Source organism: Oncorhynchus gorbuscha, linkage group LG07 (genome assembly GCF_021184085.1).
Source record: "Oncorhynchus gorbuscha isolate QuinsamMale2020 ecotype Even-year linkage group LG07, OgorEven_v1.0, whole genome shotgun sequence".
Taxonomy (NCBI): Eukaryota; Metazoa; Chordata; class Actinopteri; order Salmoniformes; family Salmonidae; genus Oncorhynchus; species Oncorhynchus gorbuscha.
Window position 1 is genome coordinate 594838 of NC_060179.1, and position 23631 is coordinate 618468.

At 47.2% G+C, this 23631-nt stretch overlaps 1 protein-coding gene across 1 annotated transcript in view; it reads right to left on the bottom strand.

The window, feature by feature from the left end:
- vipr1b (vasoactive intestinal peptide receptor 1b) overlaps positions 1 to 23631 on the bottom strand; it is a 180860-nt gene that overhangs the window by 93992 nt on the left and 63237 nt on the right. Inside the window, exon 4 of the mRNA XM_046354956.1 lies at positions 3430 to 3530. Coding sequence (XP_046210912.1) covers positions 3430 to 3530 — 101 coding nt within the window. The remainder of the gene's footprint in view (positions 1 to 3429; positions 3531 to 23631) is intronic.

Sequence of the window (23631 nt, forward strand, 5' to 3'; positions counted from 1 at the left end):
TATATACAGGGTGTTACGGTACAGAGTCAATGTGGAGGCTATATACAGGGTATTACGGTACAGAGTCAATGTGGAGGCTATATACAGGGTATTACGGTACAGAGTCAATGTGGAGGCTATATACAGGGTATTACGGTACAGAGTCAATGTGGAGGCTATATACAGGGTGTTACGGTACAGAGTCAATGTGAAGGCTATATACAGGGGGTACCGGTACAGAGTCAATGTGGAGGCTATATACAGGGGGTACCGTTACAGAGTCAATATGGAGGCTGTATACAGGGGGTACCGGTACAGAGTCAATGTGGAGGCTATATACAGGGGGTACCGGTACAGTCAATGTGGAGGCTATATACAGGGGGTACCGGTACTGAGTCAATATGGAGGCTATATACAGGGGGTACCGGTACAGAGTCAATGTGGAGGCTATATACGGGGGTTACAGGTACAGAGTCAATGTGGAGGCTATATACAGGGGGTACCGGTACAGAGTCAATATGGAGTCTATATACAGGGGGTACTGGTACAGAGTCAATGTGGAGGCTATATACAGGGGTTACCTGTACAGAGTCAATGTGAAGGCTATATACAGGGGGTACCGGTACAGAGTCAATGTGGAGGCTATATACAGGGGGTACTGGTACAGAGTCAATGTGGAGGCTGTATACAGGGGGTACCGGTACAGAGTCAATGTGGAGGCTATATACAGGGGGTACCGGTACAAAGTCAATGTGGAGGCTATATACAGGGGGTACCGGTACAGAGTCAATATGGAGGCTATATACAGGGGGTACCGGTACAGAGTCAATATGGAGGCTATATACAGGGGGTACTGGTACAGAGTCAATGTGGAGGCTGTATACAGGGGGTACCGGTACAGAGTCAATGTGGAGGCTATATACAGGGGGTACCGGTACCGAGTCAATGTGCAAGGGTTCAGGTTAGTCAAATTATTTTGTACATGTAGGTAGGGGTAAAATGACTATGCATAGATAATAAACAATGAGAAAACAAAGGTAGGGGGCTGTGTCAATGTAAATAGTCGGTAGGTGGCCATTTGATACATTTTTCAGCAGTTTTATGAGTTGGGGGGAGAATTTTGGTCCTAGACAAACAAAGCCTACCATCATTAACACACTACGCCGCCAGTGACTCAAATCCTGCAGTGCCAGATGTGTTCCCCTGCTTAAGCCAGTACATGTCCAGGCCCGTCTGAAGTTTGCTGGAGAGCATTTGGATGATCCAGAAGAAGATTGGGAGAATGTCATATGGTCAGATGAAACCAAAATAGAACTTTTTGGTAAAAACTCAACTCGTCGTGTTTGGAGGACAAAGAATGCTGAGTTGCATCCAAAGAACACCATACCTACTGTGAAGCATGTGGGTGGAAACATCATGCTTTGGGGCTGTTTTTCTGCAAAGGGACCAGGACAACTGATCCTTGTAAAAGGAAAGAATGAATGGGGCCAGGTATCGTGAGATTTTGAGTGAAAACCTCCTTCCATTCTCAAGGGCATTGAAGATGAAACGTGGCTGGATCTTTCAGCATGACAATGATCCCAAACACACCGCCCGGGCAACGAAGGAGTGGCTTCGTAAGAAGCATTTCATGGTCCTGGAGTGGCCTAGCCAGTTTCCAGATCTCAACCCCATAGAAAATCTTTGGAGGGATTTGAAAGTCCGTGTTGCCCAGCAACAGCCCCAAAACATCACTGCTCTAGAGGATATATGCATGGAGGAATGGGACAAAATACCAGCAACAGTGTGTGAAAACCTTGTGAAGACTTACAGAAAATGTTTGACGTCTGTCATTGCCAACAAAGGGTATATAACAAAGTATTGAGATAAACTGTTGTTATTGACTAAATACTTATTTTCCACCATAATTTGCAAATAAATTCATTAAAAATCCTACAATGTGATTTTCTGAATTATTTTTCTTCTCATTTTGTCTGTCATAGTTGAAGTGTACCTATGATGAAAATTACAGGCCTCTCTCATCTTTTTAAGTGGGAGAACTTGCACAATTGGTGGCTAACTAAATACTTTTTTGCCACACTGTATATGGTAGGAAGCTTGGCCCCAGTGATGTACTGGGCTGGACGCACTACATACACTCTGTAGCGCCTTACGGGCAGATGCCGAGCAGTTGCCATACCAGGCAGTGGCAACCGGTCAGGATGCTCTCGATGGTGCAGCTGAAGCCCCTTTTGAGGATCTGGGGACCCATGCAAAATCTTTTCAGCCTCCTGAGGGGGAAAGGTGTTGTCGAACCCTCTTCACGACTGTCTTGGTCTGTTTGGACCATGATATTTCGTTGGTGATTTGGACACCAAGGATCTTGAAACTCTCGACCCGCTCCACTACAACCCAGTCGATGTAAATGGGGGCCTGCCTTTTCCTGTAGTCTACGATCAGCTCCTTTGTCTTGCTCACATTGAAAGAGAGGTTGTTGTTCTGGCACTACACTGCCAGGTCTCTGACCTCCTTTCTATAGGCTGTCTCATCGTTGTTGTGTCATCAGTAAACTTATTGATGATGTTGGAGTCGTGCTTGGCTATGCAGTGGTGGGTGAATAGGGAGTACAGGACGGGACTAAGCATGCACCCCTGAGTGGCCTCAGTGTTGAGCATCAGTGTGGTGGAGGTGTTGTTGCCTACCCTTACCACCTGGGGGTGGCCCATCAGGAAGTCCAGGAGTCCAGAGTCCTTAACTTAGTGATGAGCTTTGTGGGCACTATGGTGTTGAACTCTGAGCTGTAGTCAATGAATAGCCTTCAGGGTGTTCATATTTGTCCAGGTGTGAAAGGGCAGCATGGAGTGCGATTGAGGATGCGTCATCTGTAGATCTGTTGGGGCGGTATGTGAATTGGAGTAGGTCTAGGGTTTCTGGGATGATGGTGTTGATGTGAGCCATGACCAGCCTTTCAAAGCACTTCATGGCTACCGACGTGAGTGCTACGGGGCGGTAGTCATTTAGACAGGTTACCTTCTTTTCCTTGGGCACAGTCCTATGGTGGTCTGCTTGAAACATGTAGGCATTACATACTCGGTCAGGGAGAGGTTGAAAATGTCAGTGAAGACACTTGTCAGTTGGTCCACACATGCTTGGAGTACACGTCCTGGTAATCCGTCTGGCCCCGCGGCCTTGTGAATGTGGACCTATTTAAAGGTCTTGCTCACATCGGCTGCAGAGAGCGTGATCACACAGTCTTCCGGAACAGCTGGTGCTCTGATGCATGCTTCAACCCTCCGGAACAGCATTCAACTCACATAATGCATAGATTGTTTCATGTAAAAAACAAACAAACAATGAAATCAAACCGACCGCAAATAGCGCAAAGTGCTGAGCACTAACATTCAGACAAACATCATTATTCAGTAAGTGCCAGACAAGCAGACAGGAGGCACGGGGGGGAGATGTACTCACGTCATCTCCAGTGTTGTTGGAGTTATAACCACAGTTCAGGGCGATGTCCAGTGGGTGCAGTTCAGTCCAACCCTCTGAGGTACATGTCTTGGACAGGTTACCTAGGGAACACATAATACAGGTAGAGGTTACCTAGAGAACACAGGATACAGGTAGATGTTACCTAGAGAACACAGGATACAGGTAGAGGTTACCTAGAGAACACAGGATACAGGTAGAGGTTACCTAGAGAACACAGGATACAGGTAGAGGTTACCTAGAGAACACAGGATACAGGTAGAGGTTACCTAGAGAACACAGGATACAGGTAGATGTTACCTAGAGAACACATGATACAGGTAGAGGTTACCTAGAGAACACAGGATACAGGTAGATGTTACCTAGAGAACACATAATACAGGTAGAGGTTACCTAGAGAACACAGGATACAGGTAGAGGTTACCTAGAGAACACAGGATACAGGTAGATGTTACCTAGAGATCACATGATACAGGTAGATGTTACCTAGAGAACACAGGATACAGGTAGAGGTTACCTAGGGAACACATAATACAGGTAGAGGTTACCTAGATAACACAGGATACAGGTAGATGTTACCTAGAGAACACAGGATACAGGTAGAGGTTACCTAGAGAACACGAGATACAGGTAGATGTTACCTAGAGAACACAGGATACAGGTAGATGTTACCTAGAGAACACAGGATACAGGTAGAGGTTACCTAGAGATCACATGATACAGGTAGATGTTACCTAGAGAACACAGGATACAGGTAGAGGTTACCTAGAGATCACATGATACAGGTAGATGTTACCTAGAGATCACATGATACAGGTAGATGTTACCTAGAGAACACAGGATACAGGTAGAGGTTACCTAGAGAACACAGGATACAGGTAGAGGTTACCTAGATAACACAGGATACAGGTAGATGTTACCTAGAGAACACACAATACAGGTAGATGTTACCTAGAGAACACACGATACAGGTAGATGTTACCTAGAGAACACAGGATACAGGTAGAGGTTACCTAGAGAACACAGGATACAGGTAGAGGTTACCTAGAGAACACAGGATACAGGTAGAGGTTACCTAGAGAACACAGGATACAGGTAGATGTTACCTAGAGAACACAGGATACAGGTAGAGGTTACCTAGAGAACACAGGATACAGGTAGATGTTACCTAGAGAACACATAATACAGGTAGAGGTTACCTAGAGAACACAGGATACAGGTAGAGGTTACCTAGAGAACACAGGATACAGGTAGATGTTACCTAGAGATCACACGATACAGGTAGATGTTACCTAGAGAACACAGGATACAGGTAGAGGTTACCTAGGGAACACATAATACAGGTAGAGGTTACCTAGATAACACAGGATACAGGTAGATGTTACCTAGAGAACACAGGATACAGGTAGAGGTTACCTAGAGAACACAGGATACAGGTAGATGTTACCTAGAGAACACAGGATACAGGTAGAGGTTACCTAGAGAACACGGGATACAGGTAGATGTTACCTAGAGAACACAGGATACAGGTAGATGTTACCTAGAGAACACAGGATACAGGTAGAGGTTACCTAGAGAACACAGGATACAGGTAGATGTTACCTAGAGAACACAGGATACAGGTAGATGTTACCTAGAGAACACAGGATACAGGTAGAGGTTACCTAGGGAACACATAATACAGGTAGATGTTACCTAGAGAACACAGGATACAGGTAGAGGTTACCTAGAGATCACATGATACAGGTAGATGTTACCTAGAGAACACAGGATACAGGTAGAGGTTACCTAGAGATCACATGATACAGGTAGATGTTACCTAGGGATCACATGATACAGGTAGATGTTACCTAGAGAACACAGGATACAGGTAGAGGTTACCTAGGGAACACATAATACAGGTAGAGGTTACCTAGATAACACAGGATACAGGTAGATGTTTCCTAGATAACACAGGATACAGGTAGATGTTACCTAGAGAACACAGGATACAGGTAGATGTTACCTAGGGAACACATAATACAGGTAGAGGTTACCTAGATAACACAGGATACAGGTAGATGTTACCTAGATAACACATGATACAGGTAGATGTTACCTAGATAACACATGATACAGGTAGATGTTACCTAGATAACACATGATACAGGTAGATGTTACCTAGATAACACAGGATACAGGTAGATGTTACCTAGATAACACAGGATACAGGTAGATGTTACCTAGAGAACACAGGATACAGGTAGAGGTTACCTAGAGAACACACGATACAGGTAGATGTTACCTAGAGAACACAGGATACAGGTAGAGGTTACCTAGGGAACACATAATACAGGTAGAGGTTACCTAGAGAACACAGGATACAGGTAGAGGTTACCTAGATAACACAGGATACAGGTAGATGTTACCTAGAGAACACACAATACAGGTAGATGTTACCTAGATAACACAGGATACAGGTAGATGTTACCTAGAGAACACAGGATACAGGTAGAGGTTACCTAGGGAACACATGATACAGGTAGATGTTACCTAGATAACACAGGATACAGGTAGAGGTTACCTAGAGAACACAGGATACAGGTAGAGGTTACCTAGGGAACACATAATACAGGTAGATGTTACCTAGAGAACACAGGATACAGGTAGATGTTACCTAGGGAACACATAATACAGGTAGATGTTACCTAGGGAACACATAATACAGGTAGAGGTTACCTAGAGAACACAGGATACAGGTAGAGGTTACCTAGGGAACACATAATACAGGTAGAGGTTACCTAGAGAACACAGGATACAGGTAGAGGTTACCCTGCAGTGTTCTATAGAAGGTTGTGTTCTATCATAGGCAGTGTTCTATAGTAGGTTGTGTTCTATCATAGGCAGTGTTCTTTAGTAGGTTGTGTTCTATCATAGGCAGTGTTCTATAGTAGGTTGTGTTCTATCATAGGCAGTGTTCTATAGTAGGTTGTGTTCTATCATAGGCAGTGTTCTATAGTAGGTTGTGTTCTATCATAGGCAGTGTTCTATAGTAGGTTGTGTTCTATCATAGGCAGTGTTCTATAGTAGGTTGTGTTCTATCATAGGCAGTGTTCTATAGTAGGTTGTGTTCTATCATAGGCAGTGTTCTATAGTAGGTTGTGTTCTATCATAGGCAGTGTTCTTTAGTAGGTTGTGTTCTATCGTAGGCAGTGTTCTCTCTCTCTATCTTTGTCTCTCTGTGTCTCTCTTTGTCTCTTTAAACTGACTGTCAGTCTGGATGGAAGGCATTGTTGATCAGCAGTGTCTGTTTAACTCTTCGATGTTTGAGCGGTTCCGGACCAGTTCAAACTGATACTTTGTGAGTGTCACAGGGTCCAGAGTCGTATAATGCCAGAAACCCCATCAGCCTGCATTCATCTACCACTCTGGATCTGACATCATCAGCCTGCTTTCATCTACCACTCTGGAGCTGACATCATCAGCCTGCTTTCATCTACCACTCAGTAGCTGACATCATCAGCCTGCTTTCATCTACCACTCTGGAGCTGACATCATCAGCCTGCTTTCATCTACCACTCTGGAGCTGACATCATCAGCCTGCTTTCATCTACCACTCAGTAGCTGACATCATCAGCCTGCTTTCATCTACCACTCTGGAGCAGACATCATCAGCCTGCTTTCATCTACCACTCTGGAGCTGACATCACCAGCCTGCTTTCATCTACCACTCTGGAGCTGACATCATCAGCCTGCTTTCATCTACCACTCTGGAGCAGACATCATCAGCCTGCTTTCATCTACCACTCTGGAGCTGACATCACCAGCCTGCTTTCATCTACCACTCTGGAGCAGACATCATCAGCCTGCTTTCATCTACCACTCTGGAGCTGACATCACCAGCCTGCTTTCATCTACCACTCTGGAGCTGACATCATCAGCCTGCTTTCATCTACCACTCTGGAGCTGACATCATCAGCCTGCTTTCATCTACCACTCTGGAGCTGACATCATCAGCCTGCTTTCATCTACCACTCTGGAGCTGACATCATCAGCCTGCTTTCATCTACCACTCTGGAGCTGACATCATCAGCCTGCTTTCATCTACCACTCTGGAGCTGACATCATCAGCCTGCTTTCATCTACCACTCTGGAGCTGACATCACCAGCCTGCTTTCATCTACCAATCTGGAGCTGACATCATCAGCCTGCTTTCATCTACCACTCTGGAGCTGACATCATCAGCCTGCATTCCACTACCACTCTGGAGCTGACATCATCAGCCTGCTTTCATCTACCACTCTGGAGCTGACATCATCAGCCTGCTTTCATCTACCACTCTGGAGCTGACATCATCAGCCTGCTTTCATCTACCACTCTGGAGCTGACATCATCAGCCTGCATTCCACTACCACTCTGGAGCTGACATCATCAGCCTGCTTTCATCTACCACTCTGGAGCTGACATCATCAGCCTGCTTTCATCTACCACTCTGGAGCTGACATCATCAGCCTGCTTTCATCTACCACTCTGGAGCTGACATCATCAGCCTGCTTTCATCTACCACTCTGGAGCTGACATCACCAGCCTGCTTTCATCTACCACTCTGGAGCTGACATCATCAGCCTGCTTCCACTACCACTCTGGAGCTGACATCATCAGCCTGCTTCCACTACCACTCTGGAGCTGACATCATCAGCCTGCTTTCATCTACCACTCTGGAGCTGACATCATCAGCCTGCTTCCACTACCACTCTGGAGCTGACATCATCAGCCTGCTTTCATCTACCACTCTGGAGCTGACATCATCAGCCTGCTTTCATCTAACACTCTGGAGCTGACATTTGCATGAATTCACTGCTTGAGCGTTTAGATGGAGTTCAGTTTATATAGAGTACCAACCTCCAGGACAGTTTAGATGGAGTAGCCAACCCCCAGAGTTTAGATGGAGTAGCCAACTCCCCCAGAGTTTAGATGGAGTAGCCAACTCCCCCAGAGTTTAGATGGAGTAGCCAACTCCCCCAGAGTTTAGATGGAGTAGCCAACTCCCCCAGAGTTTAGATGGAGTAGCCAACTCCCCCAGAGTTTAGATGGAGTAGCCAACCCCCAGAGTTTAGATGGAGTAGCCAACTCCCCCAGAGTTTAGATGGAGTAGCCAACTCCCCCAGAGTTTAGATGGAGTAGCCAACCCCCAGAGTTTAGATGGAGTAGCCAACTCCCCCAGAGTTTAGATGGAGTAGCCAACCCCCAGAGTTTAGATGGAGTAGCCAACTCCCCCAGAGTTTAGATGGAGTAGCCAACTCCCCCAGAGTTTAGATGGAGTAGCCAACTCCCCCAGAGTTTAGATGGAGTAGCCAACCCCCCCAGAGTTTAGATGGAGTAGCCAACTCCCCCAGAGTTTAGATGGAGTAGCCAACTCCCCCAGAGTTTAGATGGAGTAGCCAACTCCCCCAGAGTTTAGATGGAGTAGCCAACTCCCCCAGAGTTTAGATGGAGTAGCCAACTCCCCCAGAGTTTAGATGGAGTAGCCAACTCCCCCAGAGTTAGATGGAGTAGCCAACTCCCCCAGAGTTTAGATGGAGTAGCCAACTCCCCCAGAGTTTAGATGGGGTAGCCAACTCCCCCAGAGTTTATATGGAGTAGCCAACTCCCCCAGAGTTTAGATGGAGTAGCCAACTCCCCCAGAGTTTAGATGGAGTAGCCAACTCCCCCAGAGTTAGATGGAGTAGCCAACTCCCCCAGAGTTTAGATGGAGTAGCCAACCCCCAGAGTTTAGATGGAGTAGCCAACTCCCCCAGAGTTAGATGGAGTAGCCAACTCCCCCAGAGTTTAGATGGAGTAGCCAACTCCCCCAGTGTTTAGATGGAGTAGCCAACTCCCCCAGAGTTTAGATGGAGTAGCCAACTCCCCCAGAGTTTAGATGGAGTAGCCAACTCCCCCAGAGTTTAGATGGAGTAGCCAACTCCCCCAGAGTTTAGATGGAGTAGCCAACTCCCCAGAGTTTAGATGGAGTAGCCAACTCCCCAGAGTTTAGATGGTGTAGCCAACTCCCCCAGAGTTTAGATGGAGTAGCCAACCCCCAGAGTTTAGATGGAGTAGCCAACTCCCCCAGAGTTTAGATGGAGTAGCCAACTCCCCCAGTGTTTAGATGGAGTAGCCAACTCCCCCAGAGTTTAGATGGAGTAGCCAACTCCCCCAGAGTTTAGATGGAGTAGCCAACTCCCCCAGAGTTTAGATGGAGTAGCCAACTCCCCCAGAGTTTAGATGGAGTAGCCAACTCCCCCAGAGTTTAGATGGAGTAGCCAACTCCCCCAGAGTTTAGATGGAGTAGCCAACTCCCCCAGAGTTTAGATGGAGTAGCCAACTCCCCCAGAGTTAGATGGAGTAGCCAACTCCCCCAGAGTTTAGATGGAGTAGCCAACTCCCTCAGAGTTTAGATGGAGTAGCCAACTCCCCCAGAGTTAGATGGAGTAGCCAACTCCCCCAGAGTTTAGATGGAGTAGCCAACTCCCTCAGAGTTTAGATGGAGTAGCCAACTCCCCCAGAGTTAGATGGAGTAGCCAACTCCCCCAGAGTTTAGATGGAGTAGCCAACTCCCCCAGTGTTTAGATGGAGTAGCCAACTCCCCCAGAGTTTAGATGGAGTAGCCAACCCCCAGAGTTTAGATGGAGTAGCCAACTCCCCCAGAGTTTAGATGGAGTAGCCAACTCCCCCAGAGTTAGATGGAGTAGCCAACTCCCCCAGAGTTTAGATGGAGTAGCCAACTCCCTCAGAGTTTAGATGGAGTAGCCAACTCCCCCAGAGTTAGATGGAGTAGCCAACTCCCCCAGAGTTTAGATGGAGTAGCCAACTCCCTCAGAGTTTAGATGGAGTAGCCAACTCCCCCAGAGTTAGATGGAGTAGCCAACTCCCCCAGAGTTTAGATGGAGTAGCCAACTCCCCCAGTGTTTAGATGGAGTAGCCAACTCCCCCAGAGTTTAGATGGAGTAGCCAACCCCCAGAGTTTAGATGGAGTAGCCAACTCCCCCAGAGTTTAGATGGAGTAGCAACGTTCTGGGGAGATTAGATGGATTCAGAGGGAGTGTGTTGTTCTAATGGGGAAAGTCAGGAAAAAGGAAACAAATAGAGAACACCGATCAATCAGCTCTGTCCAGTCCACTGGTTCTGTCTGCACAGAGTTCATTTCAATCAGTTAATAAAGTTTAGACAGAATATTTTGAGAGCAGAGAGCTGTTGTTCATTAAGAAATGGAATACAATAATTGTAAATCAAACACTGCTGGGGAGTGATTATTGTTTTCTGTAAACTAACAGGAATCCAGCCAATCCATAAAACATTTTATTCCCTGGTATCGATCCTGTCACATCACGCCTGTCGTTGCCGTCTGTGTGAGATGGAACCTCTTTGTCTCATCGTCTCTCCTTTCCTTCCAAGACCTCTGACAGGCTGGCAGAGCACAGCCACTGACTGGCTCTAAGTAATGTCTCTCTGGCAGGAATATGGATAATCAGCATGAAATATCAAATCCAATTATATTTGTCATATGCGCTAGATACAACAGGTGAAAATGCCATGAGCCAACAACTCAGTTGAATAGATGTAGAGTGGCAGTGGGACTCTGTTCATCTCTCCTGATAGAAGAAAAGGGCGAACCAGACATTGCTGTGGCAGTGGGACTCTGTTCATCTCTCCTGATAGAAGAAAAGGGCGAACCAGACATTGCTGTGGCAGTGGGACTCTGTTCATCTCTCCTGATAGAAGAAAAGGGCGAACCAGACATTGCTGTGGCAGTGGGACTCTGTTCATCTCTCCTGATAGAAGAAAAGGGCGAACCAGACATTGCTGTGGCAGTGGGACTCTGTTCATCTCTCCTGATAGAAGAAAAGGGCGAACCAGACATTGCTGTGGCAGTGGGACTCTGTTCATTTCTCCTGATAGAAGAAAAGGGCGAACCAGACATTGCTGTGGCAGTGGGACTCTGTTCATCTCTCCTGATAGAAGAAAAGGGCGAACCAGACATTGCTGTGGCAGTGGGACTCTGTTCATCTCTCCTGATAGAAGAAAAGGGCGAACCAGACATTGCTGTGGCAGTGGGACTCTGTTCATCTCTCCTGATAGAAGAAAAGGGCGAACCAGACATTGCTGTGGCAGTGGGACTCTGTTCATCTCTCCTGATAGAAGAAAAGGGCGAACCAGACATTGCTGTGGCAGTGGGACTCTGTTCATCTCTCCTGATAGAAGAAAAGGGCGAACCAGACATTGCTGTGGCAGTGGGACTCTGTTCATCTCTCCTGATAGAAGAAAAGGGCGAACCAGACATTGCTGTGGCAGTGGGACTCTGTTCATCTCTCCTGATAGAAGAAAAGGGCGAACCAGACATTGCTGTGGCAGTGGGACTCTGTTCATCTCTCCTGATAGAAGAAAAGGGCGAACCAGACATTGCTGTGGCAGTGGGACTCTGTTCATCTCTCCTGATAGAAGAAAAGGGCGAACCAGACATTGCTGTGGCAGTGGGACTCTGTTCATCTCTCCTGATAGAAGAAAAGGGCGAACCAGACATTGCTGTGGCAGTGGGACTCTGTTCATCTCTCCTGATAGAAGAAAAGGGCGAACCAGACATTGCTGTGGCACATGGATGAATGTTTCTCCAGTTAGAGAACACCTCCATGACGACAGTCGACGCAAATTGGTTTTAAAAGAGGACCATTCAATAAATCCACATCGTTATCGAATACTTGCCTAAACAGGAACATACAATAGTCAATATATTGTCACCACAGCTTGATCTGCCAATACCAACTATGTTTAGTGACATTTAGGAACTGATTGCACCAATATGGTAGCTTTACCCAGAATGCATCAGTCTTATAAGGAGATGTTTTTAAGGAGCATGTGTCACACTCATACACACATATTCACGCTCACACACACACTCATGTTAATCTAGATTATTTCCCAAAAAAGTTTGAAGTAATGTCCTATGATGTTAATTGAAAAGTGGATCATTATTTAAGTACTTAAATTCTCGGGTCAGAGGGCTGTCTCAGAGAGAAACAGATTTACTTCATCTGAGGATATTTGGAGACACGTCAATTTGCCAAAATCCATTTAACTTTTTAAGAGCTGTATCATTCCAAACACTCATCTGGCCCTTCACTCATCACTCATCTGGCCCTTCACTCATCTGGCCCTTCAATCATCACTCATCTGGCCCTTCACTCATCTGGCCCTTTGCTCATCTGGCCCTTCACTCATCACTCATCTGGCCCTTCACTCATCTGGCCCTTCACTCATCACTCATCTGGCCCTTTGCTCATCTGGCCCTTCACTCATCACTCATCTGGCCCTTTGCTCATCTGGCCCTTCACTCATCTGGCCCTTCACTCATCTGGCCCTTTGCTCATCTGGCCCTTCACTCATCACTCATCTGGCCCTTCACTCATCTGGCCCTTCACTCATCTGGCCCTTCACTCATCTAGCCCTTCACTCATCTGGCCCTTTGCTCATCTGGCTCTTCACTCATCACTCATCTGACCCTTCACTTATCTGGCCCTTCCCTCTTCACTCATCTGGCCCTTCCCTCTTCACTTATCTGGCCCTTCCCTCTTCACTTATCTGGCCCTTCCCTCTTCATTCATCTGGCCCTTCCCTCTTCACTTATCTGGCCCTTCCCTCTTCACTTATCTGGCCCTTCCCTCTTCACTTATCTGGCCCTTCCCTCTTCACTCATCTGGCCCTTCACTTATCTGGCCCTTCCCTCTTCACTCATCTGGCCCTTCACTTATCTGTCCCTTCCCGCTTCACTTATCTGGCCCTTCCCTCTTCACTTATCTGGCCCTTCCCTCTTCACTTATCTGGCCCTTCCCTCTTCACTCATCTGGCCCTTCCCTCTTCACTCATCTGGCCCTTCCCTCTTCACTTATCTGGGCCTTCCCTCTTCACTCATCTGGCCCTTCCCTCTTCACTCATCTGGCCCTTCCCTCTTCACTTATCTGGCCCTTCCCTCTTCACTCATCTGGCCCTTCCCTCTTCACTTATCTGGCCCTTCCCTCTTCATTTATCTGGCCCTTCCCTCTTCACTCATCTGGCACATTCCCTCTTCACTCATCTGGCCCTTCCCTCTTCACTCATCTGGCCCTTCGCTCATCTGGCCCTTTGCTCATCTGGCCCTTTGCTCATCTGGCTCTTCACTCTTCACTCCTCTGGCCCTTCACTCATCTGGCCCTTCCCTCTTCACTCATCTGGCCCTTCACTTATCTGGCCCTTCCCTCTTCACTTATCTGGCCCTTCCCTCTTCACTTATCTGGCCCTTCCCTCTTCACTTATCTGGCCCTTCCCTCTTCACTCATCTGGCCCTTCCCTCTTCACTCATCTGGCCCTTCCCTCTTCACTCATCTGGCCCTTCCCTCTTCGCTCATCTGGCCCTTTGCTCATCTGGCCCTTTGCTCATCTGGCTCTTCACTCTTCACTCCTCTGGCCCTTCACTCATCTGGCCCTTCACTCATCACTCATCTGGCCCTTCACTCTTCACTCATCTGGCCCTTTGCTCATCTGGCCCTTTGCTCATCTGGCCCTTTGTTCACCTGGCCCTTCACTCATCTGGCCCTTTGTTCACCTGGCCCTTCACTCATCTGGCCCTTTGTTCACCTGGCCCTTCACTCATCTGGCCCTTTGTTCACCTGGCCCTTCACTCATCTGGCCCTTTGTTCACCTGGCCCTTCACTCATCTGGCCCTTCACTCATCACTCATCTGGCCCTTCACTCTTCACTCATCTGGCCCTTTGCTCATCTGGCCCTTTGCTCATCACTCATCTGGCCCTTCACTCATCTGGCCCTTTGCTCATCTGGCTCTTCACTCTTCACTCATCTGGCTCTTCACTCTTCACTCATCTGGCCCTTTGCTCACCTGGCCCTTCACTCATCTGGCCCTTCACTCATCTGGCCCTTCACTCATCACTCATCTGGCCCTTCACTCATCTGGCCCTTCACTCATCTGGCCCTTCACTCATCTGGCCCTTCACTCATCGCTCATCTGGCTCTTCACTCATCTGGCTCTTCACTCATCTGGCTCTTCACTCATCTGGCCCTTCACTCATCACTCATCTGGCCCTTCACTCATCTGGCTCTTCACTCATCTGGCCCTTCACTCATCTGGCTCTTCACTCATCTGGCTCTTCACTCATCTGGCCCTTCACTCATCACTCATCTGGCCCTTCACTCATCTGGCGCTTCACTCACCTGGCCCTTCACTCATTTGGCCCTTCACTCATCTGGCCCTTCACTCATCTGGCTCTTCACTCACCTGGCCCTTCACTCATCTGGCGCTTCACTCACCTGGCCCTTCACTCATCTGGCCCTTCACTCATCACTCATCTGGCGCTTCACTCATCTGGCCCTTCACTCATCTGGCTCTTCACTCTTCACTCATCTGGCCCTTTGCTCACCTGGCCCTTCACTCATCTGGCCCTTCACTCATCTGGCCCCTCACTCATCACTCATCTGGCCCTTCACTGATCTGGCCCTTCACTCATCTGGCCCTTCACTCATCTGGCTCTTCACTCATCTGGCGCTTCACTCATCTGGCTCTTCACTCATCACTCATCTGGCCCTTCACTCATCTGGCTCTTCACTCATCACTCATCTGGCTCTTCACTCATCTGGCCCTTCACTCATCTGGCCCTTCACTCATCTGGCCCTTCACTCATCTGGCCCTTCACTCATCTGGCCCTTCACTCATCTGGCCCTTCACTCATCTGGCTCTTCACTCATCTGGCGCTTCACTCATCTGGCTCTTCACTCATCACTCATCTGGCTCTTCACTCATCTGGCTCTTCACTCATCACTCATCTGGCTCTTCACTCATCACTCATCTGGCTCTTCACTCATCTGGCTCTTCACTCATCTGGCTCTTCACTCATCACTCATCTGGCTCTTCACTCATCTGGCGCTTCACTCATCACTCATCTGGCCCTTCACTCATCTGGCTCTTCACTCATCACTCATCTGGCTCTTCACTCATCTGGCGCTTCACTCTTCACTCATCTGGCCCTTCACTCATCTGGCTCTTCACTCATCTGGCTCTTCACTCATCACTCATCTGGCTCTTCACTCATCTGGCTCTTCACTCATCACTCATCTGGCCCTTCACTCATCTGGCTCTTCACTCATCACTCATCTGGCTCTTCACTCATCTGGCGCTTCACTCATCACTCATCTGGCTCTTCACTCATCTGGCGCTTCACTCATCACTCATCTGGCTCTTCACTCATCTGGCTCTTCACTCATCACTCATCTGGCTCTTCACTCATCTGGCTCTTCACTCATCACTCATCTGGCTCTTCACTCATCTGGCGCTTCACTCATCACTCATCTGGCTCTTCACTCATCTGGCTCTTCACTCATCTGGCGCTTCACTCATCACTCATCTGGCTCTTCACTCATCTGGCGCTTCACTCATCACTCATCTGGCCCTTCACTCATCTGGCTCTTCACTCATCACTCATCTGGCCCTTCACTCATCTGGCTCTTCACTCATCACTCATCTGGCTCTTCACTCATCTGGCTCTTCACTCATCACTCATCTGGCTCTTCACTCATCTGGCTCTTCACTCATCACTCATCTGGCCCTTCACTCATCTGGCTCTTCACTCATCTGGCGCTTCACTCATCTGGCGCTTCACTCATCTGGCTCTTCACTCATCACTCATCTGGCCCTTCACTCATCTGGCTCTTCACTCATCACTCATCTGGCTCTTCACTCATCTGGCTCTTCACTCATCACTCATCTGGCTCTTCACTCATCTGGCTCTTCACTCATCTGGCTCTTCACTCATCTGGCTCTTCACTCATCACTCATCTGGCCCTTCACTCATCTGGCTCTTCACTCATCTGGCTCTTCACTCATCTGGCTCTTCACTCATCACTCATCTGGCTCTTCACTCATCTGGCTCTTCACTCATCACTCATCTGGCCCTTCACTCATCACTCATCTGGCTCTTCACTCATCACTCATCTGGCCCTTCACTCATCACTCATCTGGCCCTTCACTCATCACTCATCTGGCTCTTCACTCATCACTCATCTGGCCCTTCACTCTTCACTCATCTGGCTCTTCACTCATCACTCATCTGGCCCTTCACTCATCACTCATCTGGCTCTTCACTCATCTGGCTCTTCACTCATCTGGCTCTTCACTCATCACTCATCTGGCTCTTCACTCATCTGGCTCTTCACTCATCACTCATCTGGCTCTTCACTCATCACTCATCTGGCGCTTCACTCATCACTCATCTGGCTCTTCACTCATCTGGCTCTTCACTCATCACTCATCTGGCTCTTCACTCATCTGGCGCTTCACTCATCTGGCTCTTCACTCATCACTCATCTGGCTCTTCACTCATCTGGCGCTTCACTCATCTGGCTCTTCACTCATCTGGCTCTTCACTCATCACTCATCTGGCTCTTCACTCATCACTCATCTGGCTCTTCACTCATCTGGCTCTTCACTCATCACTCATCTGGCTCTTCACTCATCACTCATCTGGCTCTTCACTCATCTGGCTCTTCACTCATCTGGCTCTTCACTCATCACTCATCTGGCTCTTCACTCATCACTCATCTGGCTCTTCACTCATCTGGCTCTTCACTCATCACTCATCTGGCTCTTCACTCATCACTCATCTGGCTCTTCACTCATCTGGCGCTTCACTCATCTGGCTCTTCACTCACTGGAGAGACGCTATCGGAGTCGGTGCAGCCAGCTGGTTTCTCCACGCATCGCGCCGACAGAAACAAACATCTTTCTGGTAAGAAGAGGGGCGGGGCGTATGCTTTATGGTTAACGAGACGTGGTGTGATCACAACATCATACAGGAACTCAAGTCCTTCTGTTCACCTGATTTAGAATTCCTCACAATCAAATGTCGACTGCATTATCTACCAAGGGAATTCTCTTCGATTATAATCACAGCCGTATATATTCCCCCCCAAGCAGACACAATGGCTCTGAACGAACTTTATTTGACTCTTTGCAAACTGGAATCCACATATCCTGAGGCTGCATTCATTGTAGCTGGGGATTTTAACAAGGCTCATCTGAAAACAAGACTTCCTAAATTGTATCAGCATATCAATTGCGCAACCAGAGCTGGTAAAACCTTGGATCATTGCTATTCTAACTTCCGCGATGCATATAAGGCCCTCCCCAGCTCTCCTTTCGGAAAAGCTGACCATGACTCCATTTTGTTGCTCCCTGCCTACAGACAAAAGCTAAAACAAGAAGCTCCCACGCTGAGGTCTGTTCAACGCTGGTCCGACCAATCTGATTCCACGCTCCAAGACTGCTTCCATTACGTGGACTGGGATATGTTTCGTATTGCGTCAAACAACAACTTTGACGAATATGCTGATTCGGTGAGCGAGTTCATTAGAACGTGCGTTGAAGATGTCGTTCCCATAGCAACGATTAAAACATTCCCAAACCAGAAAACTTGGAGTAATGGCAGCATTCGCGTGAAACTGAAAGCGCGAACCACTGCTTTTAATCAGGGCAAGGTGGCAAGGACCGGAAACATGACCGAATACAAACAGTGTAGCTATTCCCTCTGCAAGGCAATCAAACAAGCTAAGCGTCAGTATAGCGACAAAGTAGAATCGCAATTCAACGGCTCAGACACAAGAGGTATGTGGCAGTCAATCACGGATTACAAAAAGAAAACCAGCCCAGTCAAGGACCAGGATGTCTTGCTCCCAGGCAGACTAAATCACTTTTTTGCCAACTTTGAGGACAATACAGTGCCACTGACACGGCCCGCAACCAAAACATGCGGTCTCTCCTTCACTGCAGCCGAGGTGAGTAAGACATTTAAACGTGTTAACCCTCGCAAGGCTGCAGGCCCAGACGGCATCCCCAGCCGTGCCCTCAGAGCATGCACAGACCAGCTGGCTGGTGTGTTTACGAACATATTCAATCAACCCCTAAGGTAACTGAGCTAAACGACTACCGCCCCGTAGCACTCACTTCCGTCATCATGAAGTGCTTTGAGAGAATAGGCGAGGACCATATCACCTCCACCCTACCTGACACCCTAGACTAACTCCAATTTGCTTACCGCCCCAAATAGGTCCACAGACGATGCAATCTCAACCACACTGCACACTGCCCTAACCCATCTGGACAAGAGGAATACCTATGTGAGAATGCTGTTCATCGACTACAGCTCAGCATTTAACACCATAGTACCCTCCAAACTCGTCATCAAGCTCGATACCCTGGGTCTCGACCCCGCCCTGTGCAACTGGGTACTGGACTTCCTGACGGGCCGCCCCCAGGTGGTGAGGGTAGTAAGATTTAAGTTCCTCGGCGTACACATCACAGACAAACTGAATTGGTCCACACACACAGACAGCATGGTGAAGAACTTAAATCGGAGGGCCTGTTGTCCGGAACTCTGACAGTTTCTATGGGGGTGCCAGCCACAGGTTTAAATTCTCGGGCCGACTCTTTTCTCTGTATACATCAATGATGTCGCTCTTGCTGCTGGTGAGTCTCTGATCCACCTCTACGCAGATGACACCATTCTGTATACTTCTGGCCCTTCTTTGGACACTGTGTTAATTAACCACCAGACAAGCTTCACTGCCCTCACCCGCCCGCCTGCCCAGCATCAATACTCTGGATGGTTCTGACTTAGAATATGTGGCCGACTAAAAATAGCTAGGTGTCTGGTTAGACTGTAAACTCTCCTTCCAGACTCACATTAAACATCTCCAATCCAAAATTAAATCTAGAATCGGCTTCCTATTTCGCAACAGAGCATCCTTCACTCATGCTGCCAAACATACCCTTGTAAAACTGACTATCCTACCGATCCTTGACTTCGGCGATGTAATTGACAAAATAGTCTCCAACACTCTACTCAGCAAATTGGATGCAATCTATCACAGTGCCATCCGTTTCGTTACCAAAGTCCCATATACTGCCCACCACTGCTCTCGTTGGCTGGCCCTCGCTTTATATTCGTCGCCAAACACAGTCTCCAGGTCATCTATAAGTCTTTGCTAGGTAAATCCCTGCCTTATCTCAGCTCACTGGTCACCATAGCAGCACCCACCCGTAGCACACGCTCCAACAGGTATATTTCACTGGTCATCACCAAAGCCAATTCCTCCTTTGGCTGCCTTTCCTTCCAGCTCTCTGCTGCCAATGACTGGAACGAATTGCAAACATCACTGAAGCTGGAGTCTTATAGCTCCCTCACTAACTTTAAGCATCAGCTGTCAGAGCAGCTTTCCGATCATTGCACCAGTACACAGCCCATCTGTAAACAGCCCACCCAACTACTTCATCCCCATATTGTTTTTTTTTCTCCTTTTCACCCCAGTATCTCTACTTGCACATTCATCTTATATCTATCACTCCAGTGTAATTGCTAAATTGTAATTATTTTGCCACAATGGCCTATTTATTGCCTTACCTCCCTAATCTTACTACATTTGCACACATATATATTTTTCTATTGTGTTATTGACTATACGTTTGTTTATCCAATGTGTAACTCTGTTGTTTGGGTTGCACTGCTTTGCTTTATCTTGGCCAGGTCGCAGTTGTAAATGAGAACTTAAAGGTGAAATAAAATAAATAAATGGGCAGCAACCATGTCACGCTTTTACAAAATACCGAGGTGTGCTGGTTATCAAGGGGCACAGTATTGACACGTTGTTTTGAAGAGACGAGCTTAAAGTTTTCTTTACTTACCATAATTTTCACTTGTCTGACCGCTTGATGATGACGAGTTCATCACACGACTGGCCTGTCTGGGTGATGTTTTTTCTCGCCTGAATGATCTGAATCTAGGATTACAGGGACTCTCCGCAACTATATTCAATGTGCGGGACAACATTGAGGCTATGATTAATTAAGAAGTTGGAGCTCTTCTCAGTCTGCATTAACAAGGACAACACACAGGTCTTTCCATCATTGTATGATTTTTTTTGTGTGCAAATGAACTCAAGCTTATGGACAATGGCAAATGTGACACAAACAACTGGATTCGTTATCCCTTTCATGCCCTGCCTTCAGTCCACTTACCGATATCTGAACAAGAGTCTCATCGAAATTGCAACATGAAGTTCTGTGAAAATTGAATTTAATCAGAAGCCACTGCCAGATTTCTGGATTGGTCTGCACTCAGAGTTTCCTGCCTTGGCAAATCACACTGTTAAGACACTGATTCCCTTTGCAACCACGTACCTATGTGAGAGTGGATTCTCGGCCCTCACTAGCATGAAAACTAAATACAGGCACAGACTGTGTGTGGAAAATGATTTAAGACTGAGACTCTCCAATACAACCCAACATTGCAGAGTTGTGTGCATCCTTTCAAACATACCCTTCTCATTAACCTGTGGTGAGTTATTCACACCCTTCTCATTAACCTGTGGTGAGTTCCTCACACCCTTCTCATTAACCTGTGGTGAGTTCCTCACGCCCTTCTCATTAACCTGTGGTGAGTTCCTCACACCCTTCTCATTAACCTGTGGTGAGTTCCTCACACCCTTCTCATTAACCTGTGGTGAGTTCCTCACACCCTTCTCATTAACCTGTGGTGAGTTCCTCACACCCTTCTCATTAACCTGTGGTGAGTTCCTCACACCCTTCTCATTAACCTGTGGTGAGTTCCTCACACCCTTCTCATTAACCTGTGGTGAGTTCCTCATACCCTTCTCATTAACCTGTGGTGAGTTATTCACACCCTTCTCATTAACCTGTGGTGAGTTCCTCACACCCTTCTCATTAACCTGTGGTGAGTTATTCACACCCTTCTCATTAACCTGTGGTGAGTTCCTCATACCCTTCTCATTAACCTGTGGTGAGTTCCTCACACCCTTCTCATTAACCTGTGGTGAGTTATTCACACCCTTCTCATTAACCTGTGGTGAGTTCCTCACACCCTTCTCATTAACCTGTGGTGAGTTCCTCACACCCTTCTCATTAACCTGTGGTGAGTTATTCACACCCTTCTCATTAACCTGTGGTGAGTTCCTCACACCCTTCTCATTAACCTGTGGTGAGTTCCTCACACCCTTCTCATTAACCTGTGGTGAGTTCCTCACACCCTTCTCATTAACCTGTGGTGAGTTCCTCACACCCTTCTCATTAACCTGTGGTGAGTTCCTCACACCCTTCTCATTAACCTGTGGTGAGTTCCTCACACCCTTCTCATTAACCTGTGGTGAGTTCCTCATACCCTTCTCATTAACCTGTGGTGAGTTCCTCACACCCTTCTCATTAACCTGTGGTGAGTTCCTCACACCCTTCTCATTAACCTGTGGTGAGTTCCTCACACCCTTCTCATTAACCTGTGGTGAGTTCCTCACACCCTTCTCATTAACCTGTGGTGAGTTCCTCACACCCTTCTCATTAACCTGTGGTGAGTTCCTCATACCCTTCTCATTAACCTGTGGTGAGTTCCTCATACCCTTCTCATTAACCTGTGGTGAGTTCCTCACACCCTTCTCATTAACCTGTGGTGAGTTATTCACACCCTTCTCATTAACCTGTGGTGAGTTCCTCACACCCTTCTCATTAACCTGTGGTGAGTTATTCACCATTTTGATGAACAAATACAGTTGTATATGTAAGATGGCTAAATAAAGAGCTAGATGATTGATTATTATGATATTATTATTTGTGCCCTGGTCCTATAAGAGCTCTTTGTCACTTCCCAGGAGGTTGTGACAAAACTGACACTCATTCTTCTGTTTAATAAATGTATCGTATAGCGTGTGTGTGGCAGGCTTACAATGATGGAAAAAACACAACATTTGATAGTGCGCTGACCCCGGTTCTAGAGGGGGTACGCAGCTGGAGGTTGAATGTTTGAAGGGGTACGGGACTATAAAACTTTTGGGAACCAATTCCCTAGAGCACACAAAAAACTATACATACCTCGGCCTAAACATCAGCGCCACAAGTAACTTCCACAAAGCTGTGAACAATCTGAGAGGCAAAAAGTGCTTCTACGCCTTCAAGAGGAATGAATATAGCATGTTCACAAACACACCCCACAGAGCCCCAGGACAGAAACAGATATTTCCCTCAGATAACACAGAGCCCCAGGACAGAAACACATATTTCCCTCAGATAACACAGAGCCCCAGGACAGAAACACATATTTCCCTCAGATAACACAGAGCCCCAATGGTGGAACAAACTCCCTCACGACGCCAGGACAGCGGAGTCAATCACCACCTTCCGGAGACACCTGAAACCCCACCTCTTTAAGGAATACCTAGGATAGGTTAAGTAATCCCTCTCACCCCACCCCCCCTAAGTTTTAGATGCACTATTGTTAAGTGACTGTCCCACTGGATGTCATAAGGTGATTGCACCAATTTGTAAGTCGCTCTGGATAAGAGCGTCTGCTAAATGACTTAAATGTAAATGTAAATGTAGAAACACATATTTCCCTCAGATAACACAGAGCCCCAGGACAGAAACACATATTTCCCTCAGATAACACAGAGCCCCAGGACAGAAACACATATTTCCCTCAGATAACACAGAGCCCCAGGACAGAAACACATATTTCCCTCAGATAACACAGAGCCCCAGGACAGAAACACATATTTCCCTCAGATAACACAGAGCCCCAGGACAGAAACACATATTTCCCTCAGATAACACAGAGCCCCAGGACAGAAACACATATTTCCCTCAGATAACACAGAGCCCCAGGACAGAAACACAATTACACACAACTGAATCATGACAAAACAACAAGATAATTACTTGACACATTGGAAAGAATTAACAAAAAAACAGAGCAAACTAGATTGATATTTGGCCCTAAACAGAGAGTACACCGTGACAGAATACCTGACCACTATAGCATTGCTATTGAGAAAAGCCGCCGTAGGCAGACCTGGCACTCAAGAGAAGACAGGCAATGTGCACACTGCCCACAAAATTGGGTGGAAACTGAGGTGCACTTCCTAACCTCCTGCCAAATGTATGACCGTATTAGAAACACATATTTCCCCCAGATTACACAGAGCCACAATGAATTCGAAAACAAATCCAATGTTGATAAACTCCCATATCTACTGGGTGAAATACCACAGTGCCATCACAGCAGCAAGGTTTGTGACCTGTTGCCACAAGAAAATGTCAACTAGTGAAGAACAAGCACCATTGTAAATACA